Source organism: Dendrobates tinctorius, unplaced genomic scaffold, assembly GCF_039654945.1.
Source record: "Dendrobates tinctorius isolate UK_male_01 unplaced genomic scaffold, ASM3965494v1 ptg000117l, whole genome shotgun sequence".
In the NCBI taxonomy this organism is placed as follows: Eukaryota; Metazoa; Chordata; class Amphibia; order Anura; family Dendrobatidae; genus Dendrobates; species Dendrobates tinctorius.
The window spans coordinates 9054013-9075886 of record NW_027361785.1 but is presented as its reverse complement, the minus strand read 5'-3'; the positions used below and the strand labels follow the sequence as shown (position 1 = coordinate 9075886).

The 21874-nt window shown below is 40.9% G+C and overlaps 1 protein-coding gene across 1 annotated transcript in view; it reads right to left on the bottom strand.

The window, feature by feature from the left end:
• Window positions 1-21874, bottom strand: part of RASA3 (RAS p21 protein activator 3) — a 285794-nt gene that overhangs the window by 188665 nt on the left and 75255 nt on the right. The window contains exon 3 of the mRNA XM_073590520.1: window positions 2739-2842. Within this exon, the coding sequence (XP_073446621.1) occupies window positions 2739-2842 (104 nt within the window). The remainder of the gene's footprint in view (window positions 1-2738; window positions 2843-21874) is intronic.

Below are 21874 nucleotides of genomic sequence, written 5' to 3'. Positions count from 1 at the left end.
AGGGGCGAGGAAAGGGACCGTCCGCCGCCATGCAGCACCGCCGTCTCGCGTTGGTGGAGCAGTAGGGGCCGCACAGGCTAGTCTTGTGCATCTGTGCAAGCCCATGGTTTCAATACCTAGGGGTGGACAGGGCTAAGTTCGGCATTATGTCCCACGTCACGGGAGAGGATACGTGGAGGACACTCGCACGTGCTCACCCGTTGTTGGTTTGGGGAAATCGGATCCTTTCAATAGGATGCGTTGCCCCTGTCTTATCTTCATAAAATAAAAAAAGAAAAATAGAAGTCTGGGGAAAAAGTCCCAGATATGTCCCATGGTGCGGGAAAGGATACGCGGAGACGATACTCAAAGTGTGCTCGCCCGTTGATGGTTTGGGGAGATCGGACCCTTTCAATAGGATCCGTCGCCCCTGTCTCATCTTCGTAGTCAAAAAAAAAACCAAAAAAAAAAAAAAAACCACAGTCTGGAGACCTCCAGACGTGTGTGCCTCCTATGGACACTAAGCAAAAAACTGGTTTCCGCCCGCAATCGGGGCGAGGGTGTATGCGGCGGCGGAGGAGCTAACTTTTTTTGTTCACTTAGTGTTAGCCTCCAGGTGGCAGTAGCACACACCCACAGTACCTGTGTCCCCCAATGAGACGAAGGAGAAAAGTTCTGCATGTCATTTTTTCTTGAGCAGGTATTCAAAAATTAAGCAACATCTTCTTTGTTTCTTGAATTTTTGCTGTGTCTTGTTAAGCACGTACACTTTTTTTTTTTTAGCGTTTTTAGTGGCAATTTGAAGCAGTGGTTTTAAATGAGTTTTGTGCAGAAGTAATGGAATTCTGCACATAAACTCACAAAAGTGTTTTTGTATGCATTTTTTTCAGGCTCCCATAGAAGCCTATAGAGAAATATGCTCAATTTAGCAGCATCTTTAATCGCATAGAGTATATAAGTTTTCATAAAATCCCATCCACTTTGCTTGAATTGTTGAACTAAATATGTTCTGCACAAAAAAATACTAATTCTCGCCCTATCACATTCCAAGTAAAACAATGTATAAAACAGACCAGCTGGATAATAATTCATGGTGCAATAACTCAAATACTTTTTTATATTTTTGCTGATGTAAAGAAACCTAGTTGTTAAGTACTGTATATTGACTGCCTAAATGTAAAATTCTGTGGTAATGTGAACAATTACTTCATTTCATTTTTCCTTTTCGCTTAAAGAATCTGAAATTATGGATTAAAAAAAAAAAAAACGGACACCGTGGTCATGTTCCCATATACCTAAATGCTGCTTTTGTTAGGCTAGGTCCACATTGCGTTAGGGCATCAGTTTAATGGATCTGTTAAACGGATGCGCTAACGCTGATATCATTTTTGACATCTTTAGCGTCATAGCGCTAATGGTATGCGTTAACGCATGGTAGCGCTCCGGTACCTAGCGCTACCATGCGTTAGCCCATACAGTCCTATGCACAGCGAACGGGTCCGTTCGCTATGCGTTAATGCCAACGCACCCAAAAACGTTTGAGGGTGCGTCATGAAATAACGCATACTTGCTAACGCATGCCGATTTCGGCATGCGTTAGTATGTGTTATTATCACTGCGGGCAATGGGTGCACCAACGGCGCTAATGCTATCTAACGGATCCCGCTAGCGGATTGCCCCCAACGCAATGTGAACCCTGCCTTACTAAACCTTCACTGCAATGAACAGTGCATGAACTAGTTTTTCTTTAAAGACTAGTCTCCTGGTTCTTCCTTCAGATTTGCCATCTAGTTCCTGTCTCCTCCTCTTGCTTGTTACACCCACACTGATGTAACATGTAGATTCCTGGCAGTATTCATTACTTTGCATCACTGCTTTTGCTATAATCCACTCTGTTTCACTAAGGACTATAATCTGGAAATCAAACTTGGAAAATCTTTCTGAAGGAGTTAAGGGTGAAAAAACAGGGAAGATTTTTTTTTTTTTTTAAATCAAGGACACTGGGGTTGTCAGCAATAAACTGATCGTAATTTAGGCCACATTCACACATTCAGTATTTGGTCAGTATTTTACAACACTTTTTCGGAATCCAAACAAGGAGTGAGTGAAAAATGACGAAGCAGAGACGTGTTTCTATTATTCTTTTCCTCTGATTGTGGCTTACAAAAACAGATTTTAAATACTGAACGATGTGAAGACCCCAACCCAACCTGCAAGACATAAATAAATGCAAAGACCTTATATTATACTCACCTGAGGGGCGGTCCGATCCGAGGGGCGTCACTGGTCTTGGTCCAGCGCCTCCCTTCTTCATGCGAGGGCGTCCTCCTCCTTGCTTCGTGTGGACAACGCGTCCCTAAATCATCCACACAGTCTCCTTGGCATCACGCTCCAGTGCAGGCGTACTTCTTTGCCCTGACTAGAAGGAGGACTGCATCGCAAGAAGAAGGGAGGTGCTGGACCAAGACCAGAAACACCCCTCGGACCGAATCGCCCCACAGGTGAGTATAATAAAAGTTCTTTTTCTTGTCTTGCAAGTCGGGTTGAGGTCTTATACATCATTCTATAATGCTATTTATATCAGGCCTGAAATGTTGTGGCCTTATCTCATATCGGTCAAATCAGGTGACAGGTAACCTTTAAATACATTTTCAAGATTTGTAACTAGGCTTAAATGTCCCAGAAAACAAACTCTACACATCTATAACACCAACAATTCAAGGGAATATATTTTGCTCAATTCTAAATATGACACTTACCCATGATGGAATCCCTACGGAAAACATCTCTGTCAAATATGTAAAAGGAGAGGTGGCGAAAGTTTCGTGGAATCTCACAATAAAAATCTTCTCCGTAAAAAGGACTGAACAGGGAAGAGAAAAAGCTCAGGTCATTATTTAGTTTTTCCACAATCATCACACTTAACTATTCAACTAAATGATTACACATTACTTTACCAACAGCAATTCGACACATGATGACAGCCACAACCCAGATGCTAACAGCATTGAACAAAATATATTAGTTTTACCCCACCAGAGTAAATGATGATTTAGTGATTAATTAAGAGTCGATATCAGCACAACCCATGTACACGTGTGGAACAGTTTTGGAAGAAAAATTGGTTTAAGAATTTTTTGGAAATTCTAAATCATTGTAACGTGAATTCTCATTTAAGATTCATTGCTAGAGACAGCTGGCTTCGCAGCATGCGAGACTAGTTGAAAGACCCAACCATGCAGAAGGGGCATTTCATTAGTTATACACCGGTATCACTGAAGTACATGTGTCGCAGAGTCTCTCTACAGTACAGCATTACATGGCTAATATTTCTATATTTTGTATTCTGTACAAGTTTCTGAAGGAGGACTTGCTCTAGTGAGGTTTTCAACTAAACTTGGTCACAACAGCAAAAATTATATTGTGACTTTAGGGACCACTGAATTTTAATTTACAATGAAAAATCCACAATAAGCCTAACTATTCAAATTGAACAACACGTCAAAGCACTACCGCAATAATTTAAAGGTGTTGTCCATTATACTGTAGAGGACAGATTTGTTTTAATTTACTTAAAGGCCTCATTACAAACACTTCTTGCACAGCTCCTTTCTTAGGGCAGTCACCTATGCTGTACTGTCCCTTCCACACACACACACACACACACACACACACACACACACACACACACACACACTAGATGTTGTGATGAAAGCTGAAGTAGTGATGGCAGTCACACTTCGATCTGCTCTAATCCAGGCACTTTTAATTATACCCAGGTCTGGACTGAGACCATTGACAGCAGAATGTCTGTCATTACAGGCTTCACAAGGAGAAACCTGCTCTTTTTTTAAGATGAAGGCTTTTCTTTTTCCTATATCACTGCTTGAAGAAAGTGTCTTAAAAAAAAAAAAAATCGACAGTAGGTTTGGGAATTGATTTTGAATCCATCTTCAACATGAAAAAGGTCCAACCAGCTTAACTTTAATAATACTAACCCATAGCAGTATCCCATCTCCACTTTGCTGGTATCAGTTACGGGTCCAACCATCAAGTTTGTCAAACGTCACTCATCTTATCAATCCATAAAAACCTTTCAAAAATGGTCTTCAGATATTTCTTGACATCTCAACTTATGTCTCATGTTCGGTGGTGGTCGGGTTTCAGCCTTCCTTACCTTGGCTGTATCTCTGAGCACTGAACACCGTGCTCTTCTGGGCACTCAGGGAGGCTCCAGTTCTGGCATATGATAGCACTGGAGGATAAATGGGGTCCTGGTCACTTCAAGTTTGATTCTTCTCAAATCTTTGACACTTAATGTCAATCTTTTTTTTCTAAACATATTTTTGGTGATCCTGTTACCTATCTGCAACAAAACTTTTGATGGTTCATGCCCCCATACCTTAGCAGTTTTAAGAGTGCTGCAGCATCCTTCTGTTAAACTTAATTTTTCACTTTTCAGAGTCCGTTAAATCTGTTATTTTTTTCCTAAGTATGAATTTAAAGAGTATATAATTTGATATCTATTCCTCCTCTTTTCCCCCTCCTATTGCTACATGTATATAAGCTAATGCAGTTGCAGTAGTCCAAAATTCTGTATGACATTTACATTATCCACCTGGCAAAAATACCAGGCTATTGGTTGGTTGTTAAGGTCATTTTCGCTCTTTTTTTGGCAAAAGTTTTTAAAAAATGTAATTTAAGCAACAGTTAATGTTTTTTTGTTATTTTTTCTTTAAGTGCACCCTGATGCAATCTCCACAAGAAATTCTGAATAAATTGTTACAATTATAGGGTATTTCCAACTATGTGTTTAAGAATGTATGTAGTATTCTATTTTTTAACAGAGCTGCCGGCAAAAGTCTGCGTTATTAAAATGCTATGCAATCTTGTCATATTATCAACCAAAAGGCAATTTCACATCTCTGCATTTCAGCAGTCTTTTCTCATCCATATTACAACACCAATTCCCAGCCCAACTGCATGTTTCGTAGCTCAAACTAACAGCATGGTATAGGCCCTGCACAAATAATGTTCATGAGTATCTTGATAATAGTATGTTTGACCTCAAAATACTAAGGCTATGTGCACACGGTGCGGATTCACCCGCGGATTTTTCCACGAGGATTTTGCACAATCCACAGGTAAATCCGCAGGTCAAAAGATCTGCGGTTTACCTGCGGATTACCCTGCGGTTTCTCACCTCCACAATGGGGGAGATGGCAAACCGCAGCGGAATCCGCAGAAAAGAATGACATGTCAATTCTTTCTGCGGATTTGAAACCGCAGGCAAAACCGCGCGGAAAAATCCGCACCGTCTGCACAGCGGTTTCATTTTTCCATAGGCTAGAATGGTACTGTACATCACCTGCAGTTCTGCTGCGGATCGGCAGGGCCAAATCCGCTGCGGATCCGCACCATGTGCACATAGCCTTACTTATTCCACCACATCTTGGTCAAGGAAGTGGACTAGTGTCCATAATGCACAGAACCTCTACTATACATTGCTGCTACAAATGAGTAACAGTTGGAGATATAGCGATGCACAATAGCATTTCATTGTACAGATACAACCTACAAGATAGAGGGTCTACTATGAACATCACTTGTGTAGGAGCTGTGGGTGAAAGTTTCCGATTAATTTAGTTGTTGGACAGGTTTGACTAGGCTTTTGACCAGTAAATTCTTCTGTGTTATGATGCATGTCTTTCACGATTCATATAAAGATTGCCATGTCAGGCAGGTTGTTTTGGACCTCTAGATTTATTGCCTCTAAACTAGATAGTTAAACGAAAAAAATTGTAGTGAGATAAAAAGACACATCCCATTACCTTTTATATTATAAAGGTTAAGTACATTGCATAATACTTTGCTAAGTCCAGTTAACCATTCATTGGCCTTCATTAAGGTAGTCAGTCTATTTTTTTAGGATGGGAGCTTACACAATGTAATAAGTGCATCTTTTATTTTGGGAACATTTTGCAGAAACACTTTAAGGCTAAGTGCACACGTACCGGAACTCTCGCGGAAATTACCGCGAGAATTCCGGAATTCCAGTCCGCGGGAAAAATCGCATTTTAAATTCCCGCGATTTTCCCGCGGAAAAACTAGCATTTTGCAAGCGTATTTAGCTTGCAAAATGCTAGCGTTTTCCAAGCGATCTGTAGCATCGCTTGGAGAACTGATTGACAGGTTGGTCACACTCGTCAAACATAGTGTTTGACAAGTGTGACCAACTTTTTACTACTGAGGCCGCCTATGCAGCATCAGCAGTAAAAGATAGAATCTAAAAAAAAAAAAAAAAAAAAATATTGTTATTCTTACCCACCGACGTCCCGCGCAGCCGTTCCCAGTAATCCTTTGCGAAAATGCCCCGATGACGTCAGTTCTCGCGGGATCGCGACGTCTCGCGGTAATTCGCGATGACGTCACGCGAATGACCGCGAGACTTCGCGATCCCGCGAGAACGGACGCCATCGCGGGCATTTTCGCAAAGGATTACTGGGAACGGCTGCGCGGGACGTCGGAGGGTAAGAATAACAATATTTTTTATTTTTAAATTCTATTTTTTACAGGGATATGGTACCCAAAGCCCGGAGGACAGTCTCCTCTCCTCCGGACCGTGGGTACCATCCTTTCCGCATGGTGTGCACAGCCACATGCAGGAAGGAAGCGGAACAATGCATTCCTATGGGTGCGGGATCGCCGCGATTCCGCAAATTAATGAGCATGCTGCGGTTTTTACCGCAAAGCGATTCCGCCGCGGTAAAAACCGCAGCATTAGCACAGCATTGCGGAATCCCATAGGAATGCATGGGATGCTTATTTTTCGCGTTTTCGCTGCAAAATCGCGCGGTTAAAACCGCTGCGGAAACGCGAAAAAAAGCCACGTGTGAACTCAGCCTAAGGGGTTTTCACATGAACAAAAGTTCATTTTAATCACTAGATCGTGTAATAATAATAATTTCCACAATTGGATGTGTTCAAATAAAATGTTCCTGTGCTGAAATAATCTTATAAATGTGTCCCTGCTGTGTACTGTGTAATAGCTGTGTGTGCTAGGGGCCAGGATTGGGTGGTGGTCCACTGTTTACCAAGTCTGGACGACACAGACACCAGGCGAAGCAAGGACAAGACGGAGGCAGAGTTCAGTTGTAACAGTTCCGGATTTTATTAGTCATCTTCCTGACGACCACAACCACGAACCACAGCCTCTTAAGGCTGTGTGCAGACGGACTTTTTAGCCCTGCGGATTTTTCCGCGCAGAATGGAAGAAATCCGCAGGTCAAATGACCTGCATTTTTCCTGCGGATTTGATCCATTTTTCATGCGGTTTTCTTACGGTTTTCCCCCTGCGGATTTGGTGACAGGGGAGATGGAAAACCGCACAAAAGTAACATGATGCGGATTTTGTACCGCGGGAAAACCGCGCGGAAAAATCCGCAGCGTCTGCACAGCGTTTTTTTTTTTCCCCATTCATTTTAAGGCTACTGTACATCACAATGCGGATATGCAACGTTTCTGCGCGGTAAAATCTGCTGCGGAACCGCTGCAAATCTGCATCGTGTGCACACAGCCTTACAGTTCTCCGTCTCCAGGCCCGGGTACCTGCACCTTTCCTCCAGTCGAAGTAACATCCCTCGCGGATCTTTTGCTCGGGCTGTCCTAGACCAATCTACCGCCAGCACTTCACCTGCTCGAGGTCGTTGTCCAATCGGTAGCCCCGGTGCCTCGTCTGTCCTGCGGTCCATCGGGTCAGGGCCACCCCCCTGTCTTTCCTGTCAGTCCCCTAGTCGAGCTCCTCCCGGGACTAGCCTGCCTGGAACCCCAACCAGTCCTATTTATCCCCTCTCTCACCGGAAATTCCCCTCCTGGGTTCCTATCTCCCTGCCCCCCATGACTAAGTGTTTCTCAAGCCCTAAGCTGCTGTTTGAGTCCTGAACTACTCCCCCTGCCATCTTGTGGTCATTTCTAGGTACTGCACTCTCTTGTCTGTCTTTCCCAGCTATCACCCTGCTGTCCTTGTCAATCTCCGTCCATAGTGCACCAACCGTTCCCTCCTACTTTCAGTCAAGTCTGTCCGTCAAGTCACCTTCCCCACAGCTGTGTGTGACCATACAGAACCATGGTATAATCATACCACAGCTCCTGGGCAGGGGGGAAGCAAAAGAGAGTACAGACAGGACAACATGGGATCACAGATTATTTTTTCTATGAAGTAAAACATTGTTTAAAAACAGACCGTGAAATGTTTTACCTCACAAAAAGAATCAGCTGTAATCCCATGCTGTACTGACTGTATACTCCTGTTTCCTCCCCTGCCCAGGAGATGTGGTATGATCAGACCATGTTCCTGTACAGCCAGACAGAGCCATTACACAAGAAAGACCGGGTGAGTGCTCCATTTCTTTTCTTCTTGTCTGTGTCACTTATGGGGGGGTTCTGCTGTCCAGACACCTCAGGGGCTCTGAAAAGATGATATGGCACCTGCAAACCACAACACCAAAATCTGCACTTCAATAAAGCGCTCCTTCCCGTCTGAGCTTTGCACTGTGCCTCAAAAGTAGTTTTCAACCACTTATGGTTTATTGAAACATTCAAGAGAAATTGCGTAATAATTTGAACTTTGCTTTCTCCTATTACCGTGTTTCAAAACTACAAATTTGGAGTCAAAGCAACATTTCAGTTCAATGGTAATATTTTATTTACTTATCCCAATGTTATACAAGTCTGTGGATCACCTGTGGGTTAAAAATACTCACTCCTCCACTAGATGAATTCCTTGAGAGGTGAAGTTTACAAAATGGGGTCACTTGTGAGGGTTTCTGTTTTGACATGTCAGGGGTTCTTTAAATGTGATATGGTGTCTACAACCTATTCCAGCCAAATTAGCGCTCCATAGTTGTTTTCCCACCATATATGGGGTATCGGTGTACTCCGCAGAAATTTCACAACAAATTGTATGGTTCATTTGTTCTTGCTACCCTTGTGAAAAAAAAATTAGGGCTAAAATAACAATTTGTGGGAAAAATTCCTTGACGGGTGTAGTATCCAAAATTAGTTTACTTGTGGGCGTTTCCACTGTTTAATCACATCAGGGGCTCTCCAAACTCCGTATGGCATCCGCTATTGATTCCAGCCAATTTTGCATTGTAAAAATCAAATGGCACTCATTTCCTTCTGAGCCCAGCCATGTTCACAAACAGTAGTTTTCCACCACATATGGGATATCCGCGTACTCAGGAGAAATTTCACGACAAATTTAAATGGTGCATTTTCTCCAGCTACCCTTGTGAAAATGGAAAATTTGGGGCTAAAGTTACATTTTTGTGAGAAAAAAAAAAAAAAAAGAAAGAAAAACTTATTTTTTCCTTCCATATTGCTTTAGTTCCTGTGAGGAACCTGAAGGGTTAATAAAAACTTATTGGGTGTGGATTTGAGCAGTTTGAGGGGTGAAGTTTGTAGAATGGTGTCACTATTGGGTATGTTCTGCCATAAAGAACCCTCAGTCACTTCAAATGCAATGTGGTCCCGAAAAAATTGGTTTTGTAAATGTTGTTGGTAAAATGAGAAATTGTTTATCAATTTTTATTTTAACCCTTCTAACTTCCTAACAAAAAAAATAGGTTCAGAAATTTTGCTCTTGTATAGTAGACATGTAGGAAATGTTATTTATTAACTATTTTATGTGACATAACTCTGGTTTAAAGGCATAAAAATTTAAAAAAAAAAATTGAAAATTGTGAAATTTTCATCAAATTTCCAATATTATCAGAAATAAATGCAAGTCAGAGCAAACAAATTTTACCACCATCATGAAGTACATTATTTCCAGTTAAAAACACTCAGAATTACTGGAACACATTGAAACGTCCCAAAACTACTACTTCAAAGTGACACGAGTCAAAATTGCAAAAATTGGCCTGGACACGAAAACAAAAAACATGCTGTCACGTGAAAGGGTTAAACATACAGGTTTTATTAACCTTTTGGATTGACCAATAGTACTTTAGCTATACAATAATAAAATTATCAAAAGTACAAATTGCCCAATAAAAGTGTAACACAGAGTACAAGATCATGGATTGACCAAAGATAGCTGTCTTGCATCCTAAAACGGCTGATTATGGTTGCAACGTCTGGTGACCCATTTCAGAATGGCAAAGCAACTATGCCGCACCAACTACTGGCACACTAATTTATGATCAAAGTGGCCATAAATCGTTTGCTAAATATAAAATATCCTTCTATTGCTTCTAGCAAAAAAGTATAATTCTGTGACTTGTCCAAGACCCTCAGAAACATTTCTGCTACACGTGACAAACTCTTCTCACGAGTTTACAAGGTATCCTTTATAAGCGGAGCTGTACATCTATGTATCACATGTCCATTTGACATGCAAACTATTTTCGCATCAAGCACTTAATATTCCCCAGTGGGAAAGCCAATAAAACTAAAAAGTTATTTCACTATAAAAATGTATAAAAGTTACTTGAAAAGATGTTTTAGGAGCTTAAAAAAAATAAAAATTAAAGATAAAAAAAAAGGTCTAACCAAGGAAAAAAATTGCAGCATGATTTTCACCAGCTTTTCAGATTGCAGACAGCCATGCAAGTCAATGAGTCCTTGGAAAAAAAAAAAAAAAAAAAAAAAAAAAAAAATGGACTGCATTTGGATGACAGAGTACAATCCGATTTTTTATGGACTGACAGAATGGAGATGGAGACTTTTTTCACCCTATCTTCTCATCTGAGAAAATCGGTTCACGCGCTGATCAAACTCTGACCAGAGTATGATTAGCATAACCATAAGACCATGGCTTAAAGCAGAGAAATACAACCAGACACAGAACAGTCCAAGTCATACAAATAAATCATCTATGAGTTGCACAGCCTACTGTAACTTTTATAACTAGGCTTACTCAAATATTGCCAGAGGCACACTCATACATTCATTTCCACTTGCCTGTTAATCAACTCCACAAATTTCAGGTAGTGACCTACTACTGCCCCCAAAAAATCCAACACTACAAACAAAATGGTACTCGTGCCCATGAGACTTGATAAAACCTGCCAACCTTATGATCATCTGACGATTTAATGCTCACAGGGGCTCTTTAACCACTCAAAAGAAGGATGGGGCATGTTGGGTTTCAATATGCCGGATTCTTGGTTTCCACGGAAGAACAACTCTAGGAGTGGTTGATTTCCCTTTTTCTCAAAAGAAAAAAAAAAATGCACGAGCAGCCAAAGGCTAAAAGTGCATATTTATGGGGAAATCATAAAAAGTACAGGCAAATACAAACATTTGGTACTGCATCTTAGCCCCATCCAAATGAAAAGTAAATTCATCTAAACATGAACCCCATCCAGAAAGGGCAGGTTACTGCTGAAAAATGCCGAGTGTCTCCTAGGCCGATGTTCTGAGCTTCATGCACACAAGCTATTCATGACATGTCCCAACCAGAAATGACAAAAAGCACTGCATGATTTACATCACATGTGCCCAATAAACCACATTTGTGCAATTCACATTGAGAAACACTGAAGAAACCGTGAACTTGAGAGTCCACATGTGAAACATCCACCTTCAGATCAGCTAGCATTCTAAAAATATCCGCTTTTTTTTTTTGCCTTTTAGCTCTAATAAATTTGATGAAGTGCTTTTGTGTGTGTTTTTTTTAAGTTAATACTATTAAATTATTTGAAAATCAGATTCAACTAAAAATGTTTTTTTCGGGGAAGTTTGTCTTAGCCAAAAGCATGGGGGAATGCAAAGAATAAAAAAAAAAAAAAAAAAAGTATAAACTGAATTATCTAATTATATTTATAAGCCATAGAGAAAATAAAACATTGGTTTATTAAAATATCCGCCATTAGTTGCTTAAGTGCAACATATACATCCGGTAGGACCGCCACATTATAGTCTGGCTTTTCTGCAATGTCAGATAAGCAACTGTTTATATCATGTGCAACTCATTGTGGTAAGTAAAATTTCTTCAAGACTGCCGACCATCCATACAAGAATATCTATAGCAGCCCGTACAAATAAAACAGGCAGCATAACAATAACAGGTTACCCCTTCCCAACACACCATACATGCCCAGCGCTGTTGGGTAGCACAGTATTCCTCACGCAACACCATACACGTACGGTGCTTCATCAATACATAAGGACAGCTTCAGAGAATAGTACCGTCAGCAAGCCTGCGAAAATAATTACGGTGGTCCATACTTAAAGATATGCATGCCCTGTAACACTTACTAATAAGGTTGTGCTATTTTTTTGCATATAAGCCCCTTAAAATTTATTGAAACTGGGTTCAGTCATTAGATGCAGTGTTCCTCAACTCCGGTTTTCAGAAGCCACCAACGGGTCATGTTTTCAGGATTTCTTTAATATTGCCCAGGTGATGGAAATCTTGCCCGTCCAGAATGTAATTATCACCTGGCAATACTAAGGAAATCCTGAAAACATGACCCGTTGGTGGTTCCTGAGTACCGGAGTTGGGGAACCCTGGTCTAGAGTATCTCACTGGTGGGTCAGCCCGAATCAATATAAGTTTGTAAATGTATGTGTATCCTACATCCAAAGCTGGGTAAGGCTATCTAACTTGGTCCCAATAGGACAATGAATCCCCACACACCCATCACATATGCAGATTAGTGACTCTAGAAATACGTCTAGCTATTTTCTGCATTCCAGTTATTACTGGATCTAAGATGACCCCCAACCACAGAAACTGAGGCGCATCCACCCACATATATAAATTCGATTTGCTACAGATAAATGAACAAAGGGAACACTCAACATCAAAGGATTAGGCTGGAATGCTGTAATCATGTGTTTCCATAGCTAAATTTACCACTAAAACCACATGGGTGACACCAGTCACAAGTTGTAGGAGAGTCCACATAGAATCTGTATTAAAAGAACATCTACTGCTTCCTTTTCCAGATCCCAAAAGGGAAATTAATTCTTTGACTGAAATGTGCTGGAGGCAAGTGCCATATGCCTAGAAATCATCTAGGCCTGGGACTTCCCATGTGCACCGCACCATCTGACTACACTCAATGTCTACTGGGGAATAATCACTTCAAAGTGACGCTAGGATTCAAAATCTCATGCATGTGACGGTGAATGTGGGCAGCCGTTGCTAACATTTATGTAACAAGGGCAGCTTGCTGGCAAAATTGCTTGGCATACACTGGAATATGGAAAAAAAACAGGTATAAAATGAGTTGTATTAAAAATTATAAAAAAAAAATGCAAATTTTCACACTGGCCACTGGGACTTTTTAGACTGCAACTTCTCTTTCTTTCAGGAAACAACTCAAGTACATAGCCACAATAGTCAGATCCTGATCCTATCTTTTGTATTGTTTTAAGGTATATAATGAGCATGTGCAAAAGTCATTGCGCAGGGTCAGCTGTGACATTCTCCTATTGTGATTGGTGGATCCTGTGTTATCTACTCTGACTAGAAGCCTTATAAGTAATCCTGCCTCTGATGATAATGAGTCTGCTGAAAACTATTCCTGAAAGGACAGGAAGTAGGAGTCTAAAAAATCCCCAGTGGCCAGTGTGAAAATTGCTGAATTATTTTGAATTATCATGAAAAAAAAATTGACGATTTTTTTTCCAGAACACAAACAGGTTTTAAATCACATTTCAGTGGTCAGTTTGTAAACTATTCAAAGCAGTAGTTGTGAATTCTAGCAAGCCTTAAATTCCAATATGTTGTGGTGCACTAAGGTTATGTAAGACTATGCTCACGTCTCTTTTTTTTTTGCATCTGTATGTTGTATATGGTTTATGCCTCCGACATGCCCACAGGCCATTATGCACTCGGTGAATGCCAAGAGTGTTTTTAGATCTAGTCTTGGCCTTAAGATCTCAACATGTTTTTACTTCGTAGGAAAGATAAGTCTAATTCATTTCCTATAAGATGGACTGGGCGCAATTTGTGTTTCTTTTCTTTTTTTTTATTAATGGTAGGCAATGTATCCCACTATATGGCTATGCAGTGGGCCAGGTCACAACAACCTACAGGAGTATTACAGGCTTTGAGATCCTTCTGACCCAATCCTCTGACTTACAAGGAAGCTATTTTGAAAAAACGATCTATTGTTTTAAAACCTGAATCTTGTCCACATTTTCATTAGCTTATATTTTATGGGTGTCCACCACTCTTCCACAGCCATATTGGTTATATTTAGAAGGCTAATCGGATCCATTGTAAAACAAAAGCCAATGTGAACAGATGCAAAATATTCAAAATGCCTCTAGTGCCCCCTGTGCATCTAATGATTAATGGGATATGGTCATCTGACTCATGCTGCCCAAACCATAGTGCGCATGAATCAGAGTCAGGCTGCACAATTGCAGCAAGGTATGTTTTTCTCTGAAAAGCAACAGATCGTATCAGACAAAACATATTTTAAAGATCCAGAGCGACAGACCTGTTAATCCCCTATAGGGCAGCTGGGAAAAAAACTGGTGCTGTGCTGGACTAGTCACATCTCTAACTATGGTCACCGGACTGGAAGTAGTGAAAAATGTGAGTATTCTGCGCTGCTGGTTTCGTATACACAATAACAGGCCAATATGCAGTACAAAAGGTGCCAGTGTGTTTCGAAGTTAACAAACTACTTCTTCAGGACTACCACAAAAGTTCTTTTGTGGTTCTCCTAAAAAAGTGGTTTGCTAACTTTTACATGCATTGAAAATAAAATCACACTGGCACCGTTTATACTGCATATTGGCTTGTTATTGTGTATACGAAACCAGCAGCGCAGAATACTCACATTCTCCATTACTTCAATACCACGTTGGATCTACGAACCAGTGGAGCCGCAACAGCTGGAATATCTCTTTTCTAAAGCCTAACAAGTGTTGTGTCTTAACACAACTATAAAAAATGAGCAGTTACCAATTTTCATTACACACTGGTATACTGGATAAAACTTTATGGACTGGTTTTTGGGCCCCCTTGAGGCTCCACCTCCAACCCTCAAACCTTCCATAGTCCCACCAGCCACTCTTGGAATAGCGCTACTTCTGCTCCACTTCCTCACCAATCACACATTAAGGGTGAGTACACACAGTGCGGATTCCACTGAGGATTTTTCCACACGGATTTGCAGGTAAAACCGCAGGTAAAGTGACCTGCGATTTTGCGAGCGGTTTTCCCCTGCGGTTTGACACCTGGACAATGGAAAAGGTGTCAAACCGCTGCGGAATCCGCAGAAAGAATTGACATGCTGCGGTTTTAAAACCACAGCAAATCAACGCGGAAAAATCCGCAGCATGTGCACTGTGGTTTTGAAATCCCATTGATTTGCATTGTACTGTACAATGCCTGCAGATCTGCAGCGGATCTGTTAAGGCAAATCCACTGTGGATCCACAGCAAAATCCGCACTGTGTGCACATACCCTAACAGTTCCCATCGAACTGCCTGCCAGACCATTTATGCAATGACTCATCCAGTCCGGCCACCCCCCACCCCTTCTGCTCACCGGGCCCCATACACTAGTAATGGCAATAATGTCCTGATTGTCACATCCAGACAAGCAAAAGGCATGAACAAACTTTAGTGAGCTGTTTAAGTGTTGCAAAATGCCAGATTTAGATCAAGTTCATCTTCAATAAAATGGAGACAGAAGAAAGAAAAAAAAAGAAGAAGTGTTTACAAATTTTCTCTTTCCTTTTATTAGATGGTAAAATCCTATATGGTTTTCAAGAGAAATCCAAGTCAGAAGTCCACATAGGATGTCAATGCAGTTTGCTTTGTTGCATTTTTTTTTTTTTCTTATTTTTTTGCAACCTTTTACCTTCAATGTAAATTTTAGTGCAGATTTCACAAGGAATCCGGTCTGTTCTTTTCTTTATTTTCTGAACCACTGTTTTTAAAACAGAGTTGAGCAAAATGGAATTGTGGTTCTGTCACTGAAAACAATGCAGCCCTTTTTGTACGCAGATTATGCACATTTTAGAATTCATAAGTGTACATTTTCTGCACCAAACCCCATGCAAAAAAAAAAAAAAAAAAAAAAATCAAACAAACAATGAACACCACCTTACACTGCAAAGAGCTAATGAAATAAAGTAGACATCTCATGCTCTGCATTTACATCTCTGCTTTATCGGAATCCCACATACACCCACGCAAACTGCTCCCTTCTATGCGCTTTGTGTTTCTTGCCATCAGGAATTTTCTTTGTGCTATATAGTTTATTTTATTAAAAATCCCTCTAATCATGCTCTAGAACATGCAATTTATTGAAAATTACAATATCTACTGCATTTAGAAATAAAACACAAAATAAAGTATTTGGCTGCTGCATGTGCGTATTTCGGATTTATGGCATGAGCCATGGCAACCGAGCGTAAAGGTGAAGGGGCTGTATTTTGTTTTTTTGAGCCCCGATCAGATGATACGCTGGATCCCAGATTGTAGAATAAATCCATGTTATTTCCATAAGTCTGGCGTCCACCTCTATTTCCTCACTTTCTGTATTGAAGAACTGAAATAAATTAACTTTTTTATGATATTCTTATTTTGGGAGAAGCACTTGTATTCTGCACTTGACAATTCAGATGAGCTGACCTATTCTAACGATACTTGCGGTAATTTTCTACTGAAAGCTGAAAATATATATTTTGGAGGATCGGTCAAGTTAGTCTGAAAAATGCAGGTGAGAAGCTAGAAAAATTATTCTTTTTCCAAGCTATTCACAAAAGTCCACTCTGAAATAACCTAAGAAAAGAACTGTTCAGTGAGGGAAATTAGATGTAGATTTAATCTAGTCTATGTTGATGAAGCATGAGGCCCTTATAGTTCTCAATTACACCACACTGCAGAAATTTACTTTCCAATTACAGCTCAGTAATTGAACATTTCTTCACCTTGCTAAATACACGAGAGGTGGGGGGAATCATGTGGGGCTCAGATTTGGAAATTAGCAAGTCATATAATACAGTTAATACCCCAAGCTATTGACACAATATTTTTTCTCCACTTAAGAGGTATCCTCTATATATAGCATATCATTTGCTTCACTGAGCAAGCAGCCTATATTTATAGGAATAAACTTTCAAAATAAATATCTATAAAATTGTCACCCTGCAAGCAAAAGTTTTTCATTTATATTATAAGGGTTAAATATGCATCTGTCTTGGGCAGGCTTGCCCAAGACAGATGCTCCGTGCTCCCTTTCTGCTGTGCATTAGTCTGTTCAGAAAATAGAAAGCAACCCAAAGAATGTTCTAAGCACTATTCACACATAGCATAAATACTGTCGTTTTTTTTACAACTTTTTTCTGTAGAGAAAATCTGCTGAGATTAACTGCCTAAGCACAGTGGATGTGATTTTATGAAAACTAAATGCCTACAATATTCTTAGACACGCGGTTTTTGTGGTGTTTATTTCCTTCTATAAGGAGTCTGAAGAAATGTACGTAAGTAATCAGTAGGGTTTTTAAGTGTAGAATCAGAGCTTTTCTGAACTTAAAAAAAAAAAGCATCAAAAATGCTGAGAGGAAGATGTAAATAGAAGAAAATAGTAAAAAAAAAAAAAAAAAAAAAAGTTAACAAAGATAAGAACATGGCCAAAAATGGTAGTACTGCATGTTAAAGAGGCAATTCAAAATACAAATTACATTCTAAACCCCTATCTAATGCCATAATCTAAACTATTTTCTAATATGCTTTTATTAAAAATTCCCTACCCTTCCCCAACTACTCTAACTGCTTTTCTTTTTTTATTTTCCTACTTCCTTTTTGATGACGCTTGTTTGAGAATCCTAGTGCATACCAGGATTCATCAGAGGGCAGAGGCTGTGGCATTTACATCACTTTGGCTGGCGGCACTGGTCTCTGCATGCAGGGTATTCTGACAACGCACACCGACAGTGCGCTCTGTTACTGGCTCATTACTGCCCATCTGAGCCAGCAAGCGAGCGCACTGCAATTGTGCAGATCGCACAGTGACAGAGGAGATATATGTGGCACCCTTGAGGGTTCAGTCGCCACAAAGGTACTGCACCTCAGCCAGAGGCGTAGTATCCCACTATCCCAGGTAAGATGGAGACACCTGCATCCCCCACACACTTAGAACAGCAGGGCACCCTATATGACCCCAGCTTGGTTCATGAAGGGTGTAGCTTAGGTTTAGAGCAGGAGAACTGTAGAAAGTTAAGACATTTCCCCTTAGGGGGAGGAAGTGAGAGGAGGTGTCTGCAGCAGCTCCTAGTCAGGAGGAGCTGCTGGACGTACTGGGCTTTGAAATGAAGTTCCCTGGAGCGAAAAGGGGTTCTCCCAGAGGCAAGGGTGGAGAGTGCTCCCCGTGGGGCTCGTTCCATGCTGACGGACGTCAGGTGGGGGAGAATACAGGTCGCAGAAGGGTCTTGGCCTCTAGCCTAGTGGACAACAGGACTCAGCTAGCAAGCCGATAGCTGTGGCAACTTTAGGGGCCACAGCCAACTACCACAGTTATCTTCTCAGGAAAGGCAGCCAGAAAGAATCAAGGAAACGTAGTGGGTCACATTGTCAGGATTCGCGGCAGCTGGCCTGGGACACTGACTGTGAGGTGCTGGAAGGGAAGGCAAGTGGGAAGCAGCACTGTGGAGACGCCCAGGAAAAGCACATATTGAAGGGAGTGCTGGAAAGGTGCACTTCATCTGACGGAGTTGACCGAGCCCCTTACCTGAAGAACATAGTACTAAGCGGGCATCTGTGTGCATTAGAATCTGAGTAAAGCTTTGGAACTGCACTTCACTGTGTCCTTTGACTTCTTGCCTCAACACTCACTCAGCACTGCTACATATAAAATCAGCAACCATTACATCTTTTGACCAATTACAACTGCCCTGGGACAACAGCTCTGCCTGTGGAGAACTACTCCAACACTGCTGCGCCATACCATCAGTCCCAGTGGATCTGCCCCGCAGCACTGGTCGCTTCTGACCAGAAACCATAGGTGGCGTCACGAACTCTTATCACAAAAACGCTTTCTTCTCATCCCCTTGTAAATACTATCCCTGCCATTGGAGCCCCAGGGCCACGGACCGGGTCACTGCCGCTATGACACTGCCTCTTTAAGAAAACGGCCCGGTACAGAGTACCCCATTAGCCCTGTCTGAGGGCGCTCCAGATGTACTGAATCTCACTGTGCGATCCATGCACTCTCTACATGCCATCCCCGCCACATGTATAAGTGACCTCACCACCCAGATGGTTGATATGGCAGCCATCCCGATAGCCAAGCACACATCATTCTCCATCATTGCAGCCATAGGTAGTCCGATGCTGTACTGTTAGCACACATCCTCCTCATTTCATTTCAAGGAGAAGGTATAGGGATTCTCAAACAAACAGTCATCAAAAAGGAAGTTTAAAAAAAAAAAAAAAAGAAAAGCAGTTAGATATGGAGTGAAGGATAGGGTTTTTTTTTTTTACTTAAAGTATATTATAAAATAGCTTCGATTATAGAATTAAATAGATAGGGATTTAGGATGAAAATTAATTTGGATTTCAGATCATCCCTTTAAGTTACAATATATGAAAACTTGCGTTTTTTTATGAGATTTTAAAAGGGCATCCATTCATCTTTACTCCAAGCCATGAACCACTAACTTCTGTTTAAAGATAATAGGCACAAATAAAGGTTATATGAAATTCATACTGAAGATGACCAACAAATCCACAAGTATCAAAATATACTAAACAATAAAGGAATACGACTAACTAAAATATCAAATTATATTAGGATACTGTAAGTTCCAAATGGTAACATGGTTCTGAGACTTTACAGGTTGGAAGTCACCAAATGTACTGGTTTCTGTAATATGACACACTGCCAGTGCATGCATTAAGCCTACTATGTAACCTGTCCGAGCCGCTCTAAGCTCGGGACCCTCCAAGTTCCTCTTTAGAAGAGACTACTCAGCTTTGTCTAGGCATGGATTCGCATTAGGAATAACAATGAGTTGTTTCACACAAAAAAAGGCTGTCAATAGCTAATGCTGCACAGTAACGTCTATTAGTACGATAGCCCCATTATACAGCTCTTCGCTTCCTGAAAAGACAATCAAGTACTTTGTTCACAAATTATATCCAGAGTATGTGTAATTTGTGTATATGTGAATACAATCTATCTATATGCATAAATAAACTAGGTTATTAATGTATATCTGTCAAAGGTTTGGACACACTTGATCTTGCAATATTTTAATTGGAATGTGCACATTGTGGATTCAGAGCGAAGGGAGCATATCTACAAAAGGGACACATATGGAAACAAGAAGTAAAGAGACTCATGTGAAATAAACCAGAATTTATGTTAAACCTTAGAGACCTCACATGACTTTCATTATGCTGTCAGCTTTACAACCCCCTGGCAGTCTCTTAAGCAGCTTCATCAGGTAGTCACCTGGAATGGCTTCCAATGAACAGGAATGCCTAGTCAAGAGCTTATTTGTGAAATCACTGACCTTCAGAAAGTGTCTGTGACCAGCAGATGTGTTTTGCAGAGGCAGTGTTGGAACCCAGTCCAGTGGTGATGGCCAACTCACTGAATGAATTTAAGAAAGGAATGGATGCTTTTCTTGTGAGTAACAGTATAGAAGGTTACGAATAACAGAATATTCTAGGTAGATGGTTGACCCAGCTTAGGGGGAAGGAATTTTTTAACCTATGGAGAAAATGGGCTTCTACTCTGTGGGTTTTTTGCCTTCCCCAGGATCAACAATGCAGAACAGCTGCACTAAAAATAGGCTGAACTAGATGGGCATAAGGTCTTTCTTCAGCCTTCAAAACTATGTTTCATTGCCAAGTCTATTTGACAAGTTATCAGGCAGATTATGGCAACAATTACTCAAGTAAAGAGACATGAAAGTCCATCATTAATTTAAGATGGTGAGTCAATCTAGAAAACTGACAGAACCTTGAAAGCCTCTTCTGGCATCCCAAGTCATGAAAACCAGCAATTGCTGTGATGAAAATGGCTCTCATGAGGACTACCCCAGGAAAAGAGGACCAAAAATTACGACTGCTGCAGAGGATAAGTTCATCAGTGTTAAAAGCCTCAGAAACGACAAAATGACAACTCCTCAGATAACAGCCCTCATAAATTATGCACACACATCAAGTAGCAGACACATTTCAACATCAACCTGTGGAGACTGAGAAGCAGGTCATTATGGTCAAATTGATGGAAGGAAGTCACTACTTAGGATAAAAAAAAAAAAACCAAAAAAAAAAAAAAAAAAAAAAAACCACACACGAAGCAACCCAAGGAATGGACACTAAATTAGTGGAAATCTATACCGTGGTCTCATGATTCAAAATTCAAGACTTTTGGTACCATCCATCATGTCTATGTGAGACATAGAAAAGGTAAAAACATAATTTCTACATATGTGGTGCCCAGCATGAGGCAAGGATGTGGAGGTGTGATGGTGTGGGGGTACTTTGTGGTGGCAATGTTAGCTATTTATTCTAAATTCAAGGCACACTTACCCACTATGGCTACCACAGTATTGTGTGTGTGTGTGTGTGTGTGTGTGTGTGTGTGTGTGTGTGTGTGTGTGTGTGTGTGTGTGTGTGTGTGTGTGTCTCAAGCCCCGCCCCTCATTATGTCATAATGGTTGCCATGGCGACACTGATGTCATCATAGGTTGCAAGCCCCGCCGCTCACTGATGTCATAATGGTTGACTATGGGATGGAGGATGTGTGATGGGTATATGGGCACGGGACTATGGGATGGAGTATATGTATGATGGGTATATGGGCACGGGACTATGGGATGGAGTATATGTATGATGGGTATATGGGCACTCGACTATGGGATGGAGTATATGCATGATGGGTATATGGGCACGGGCCTATTGG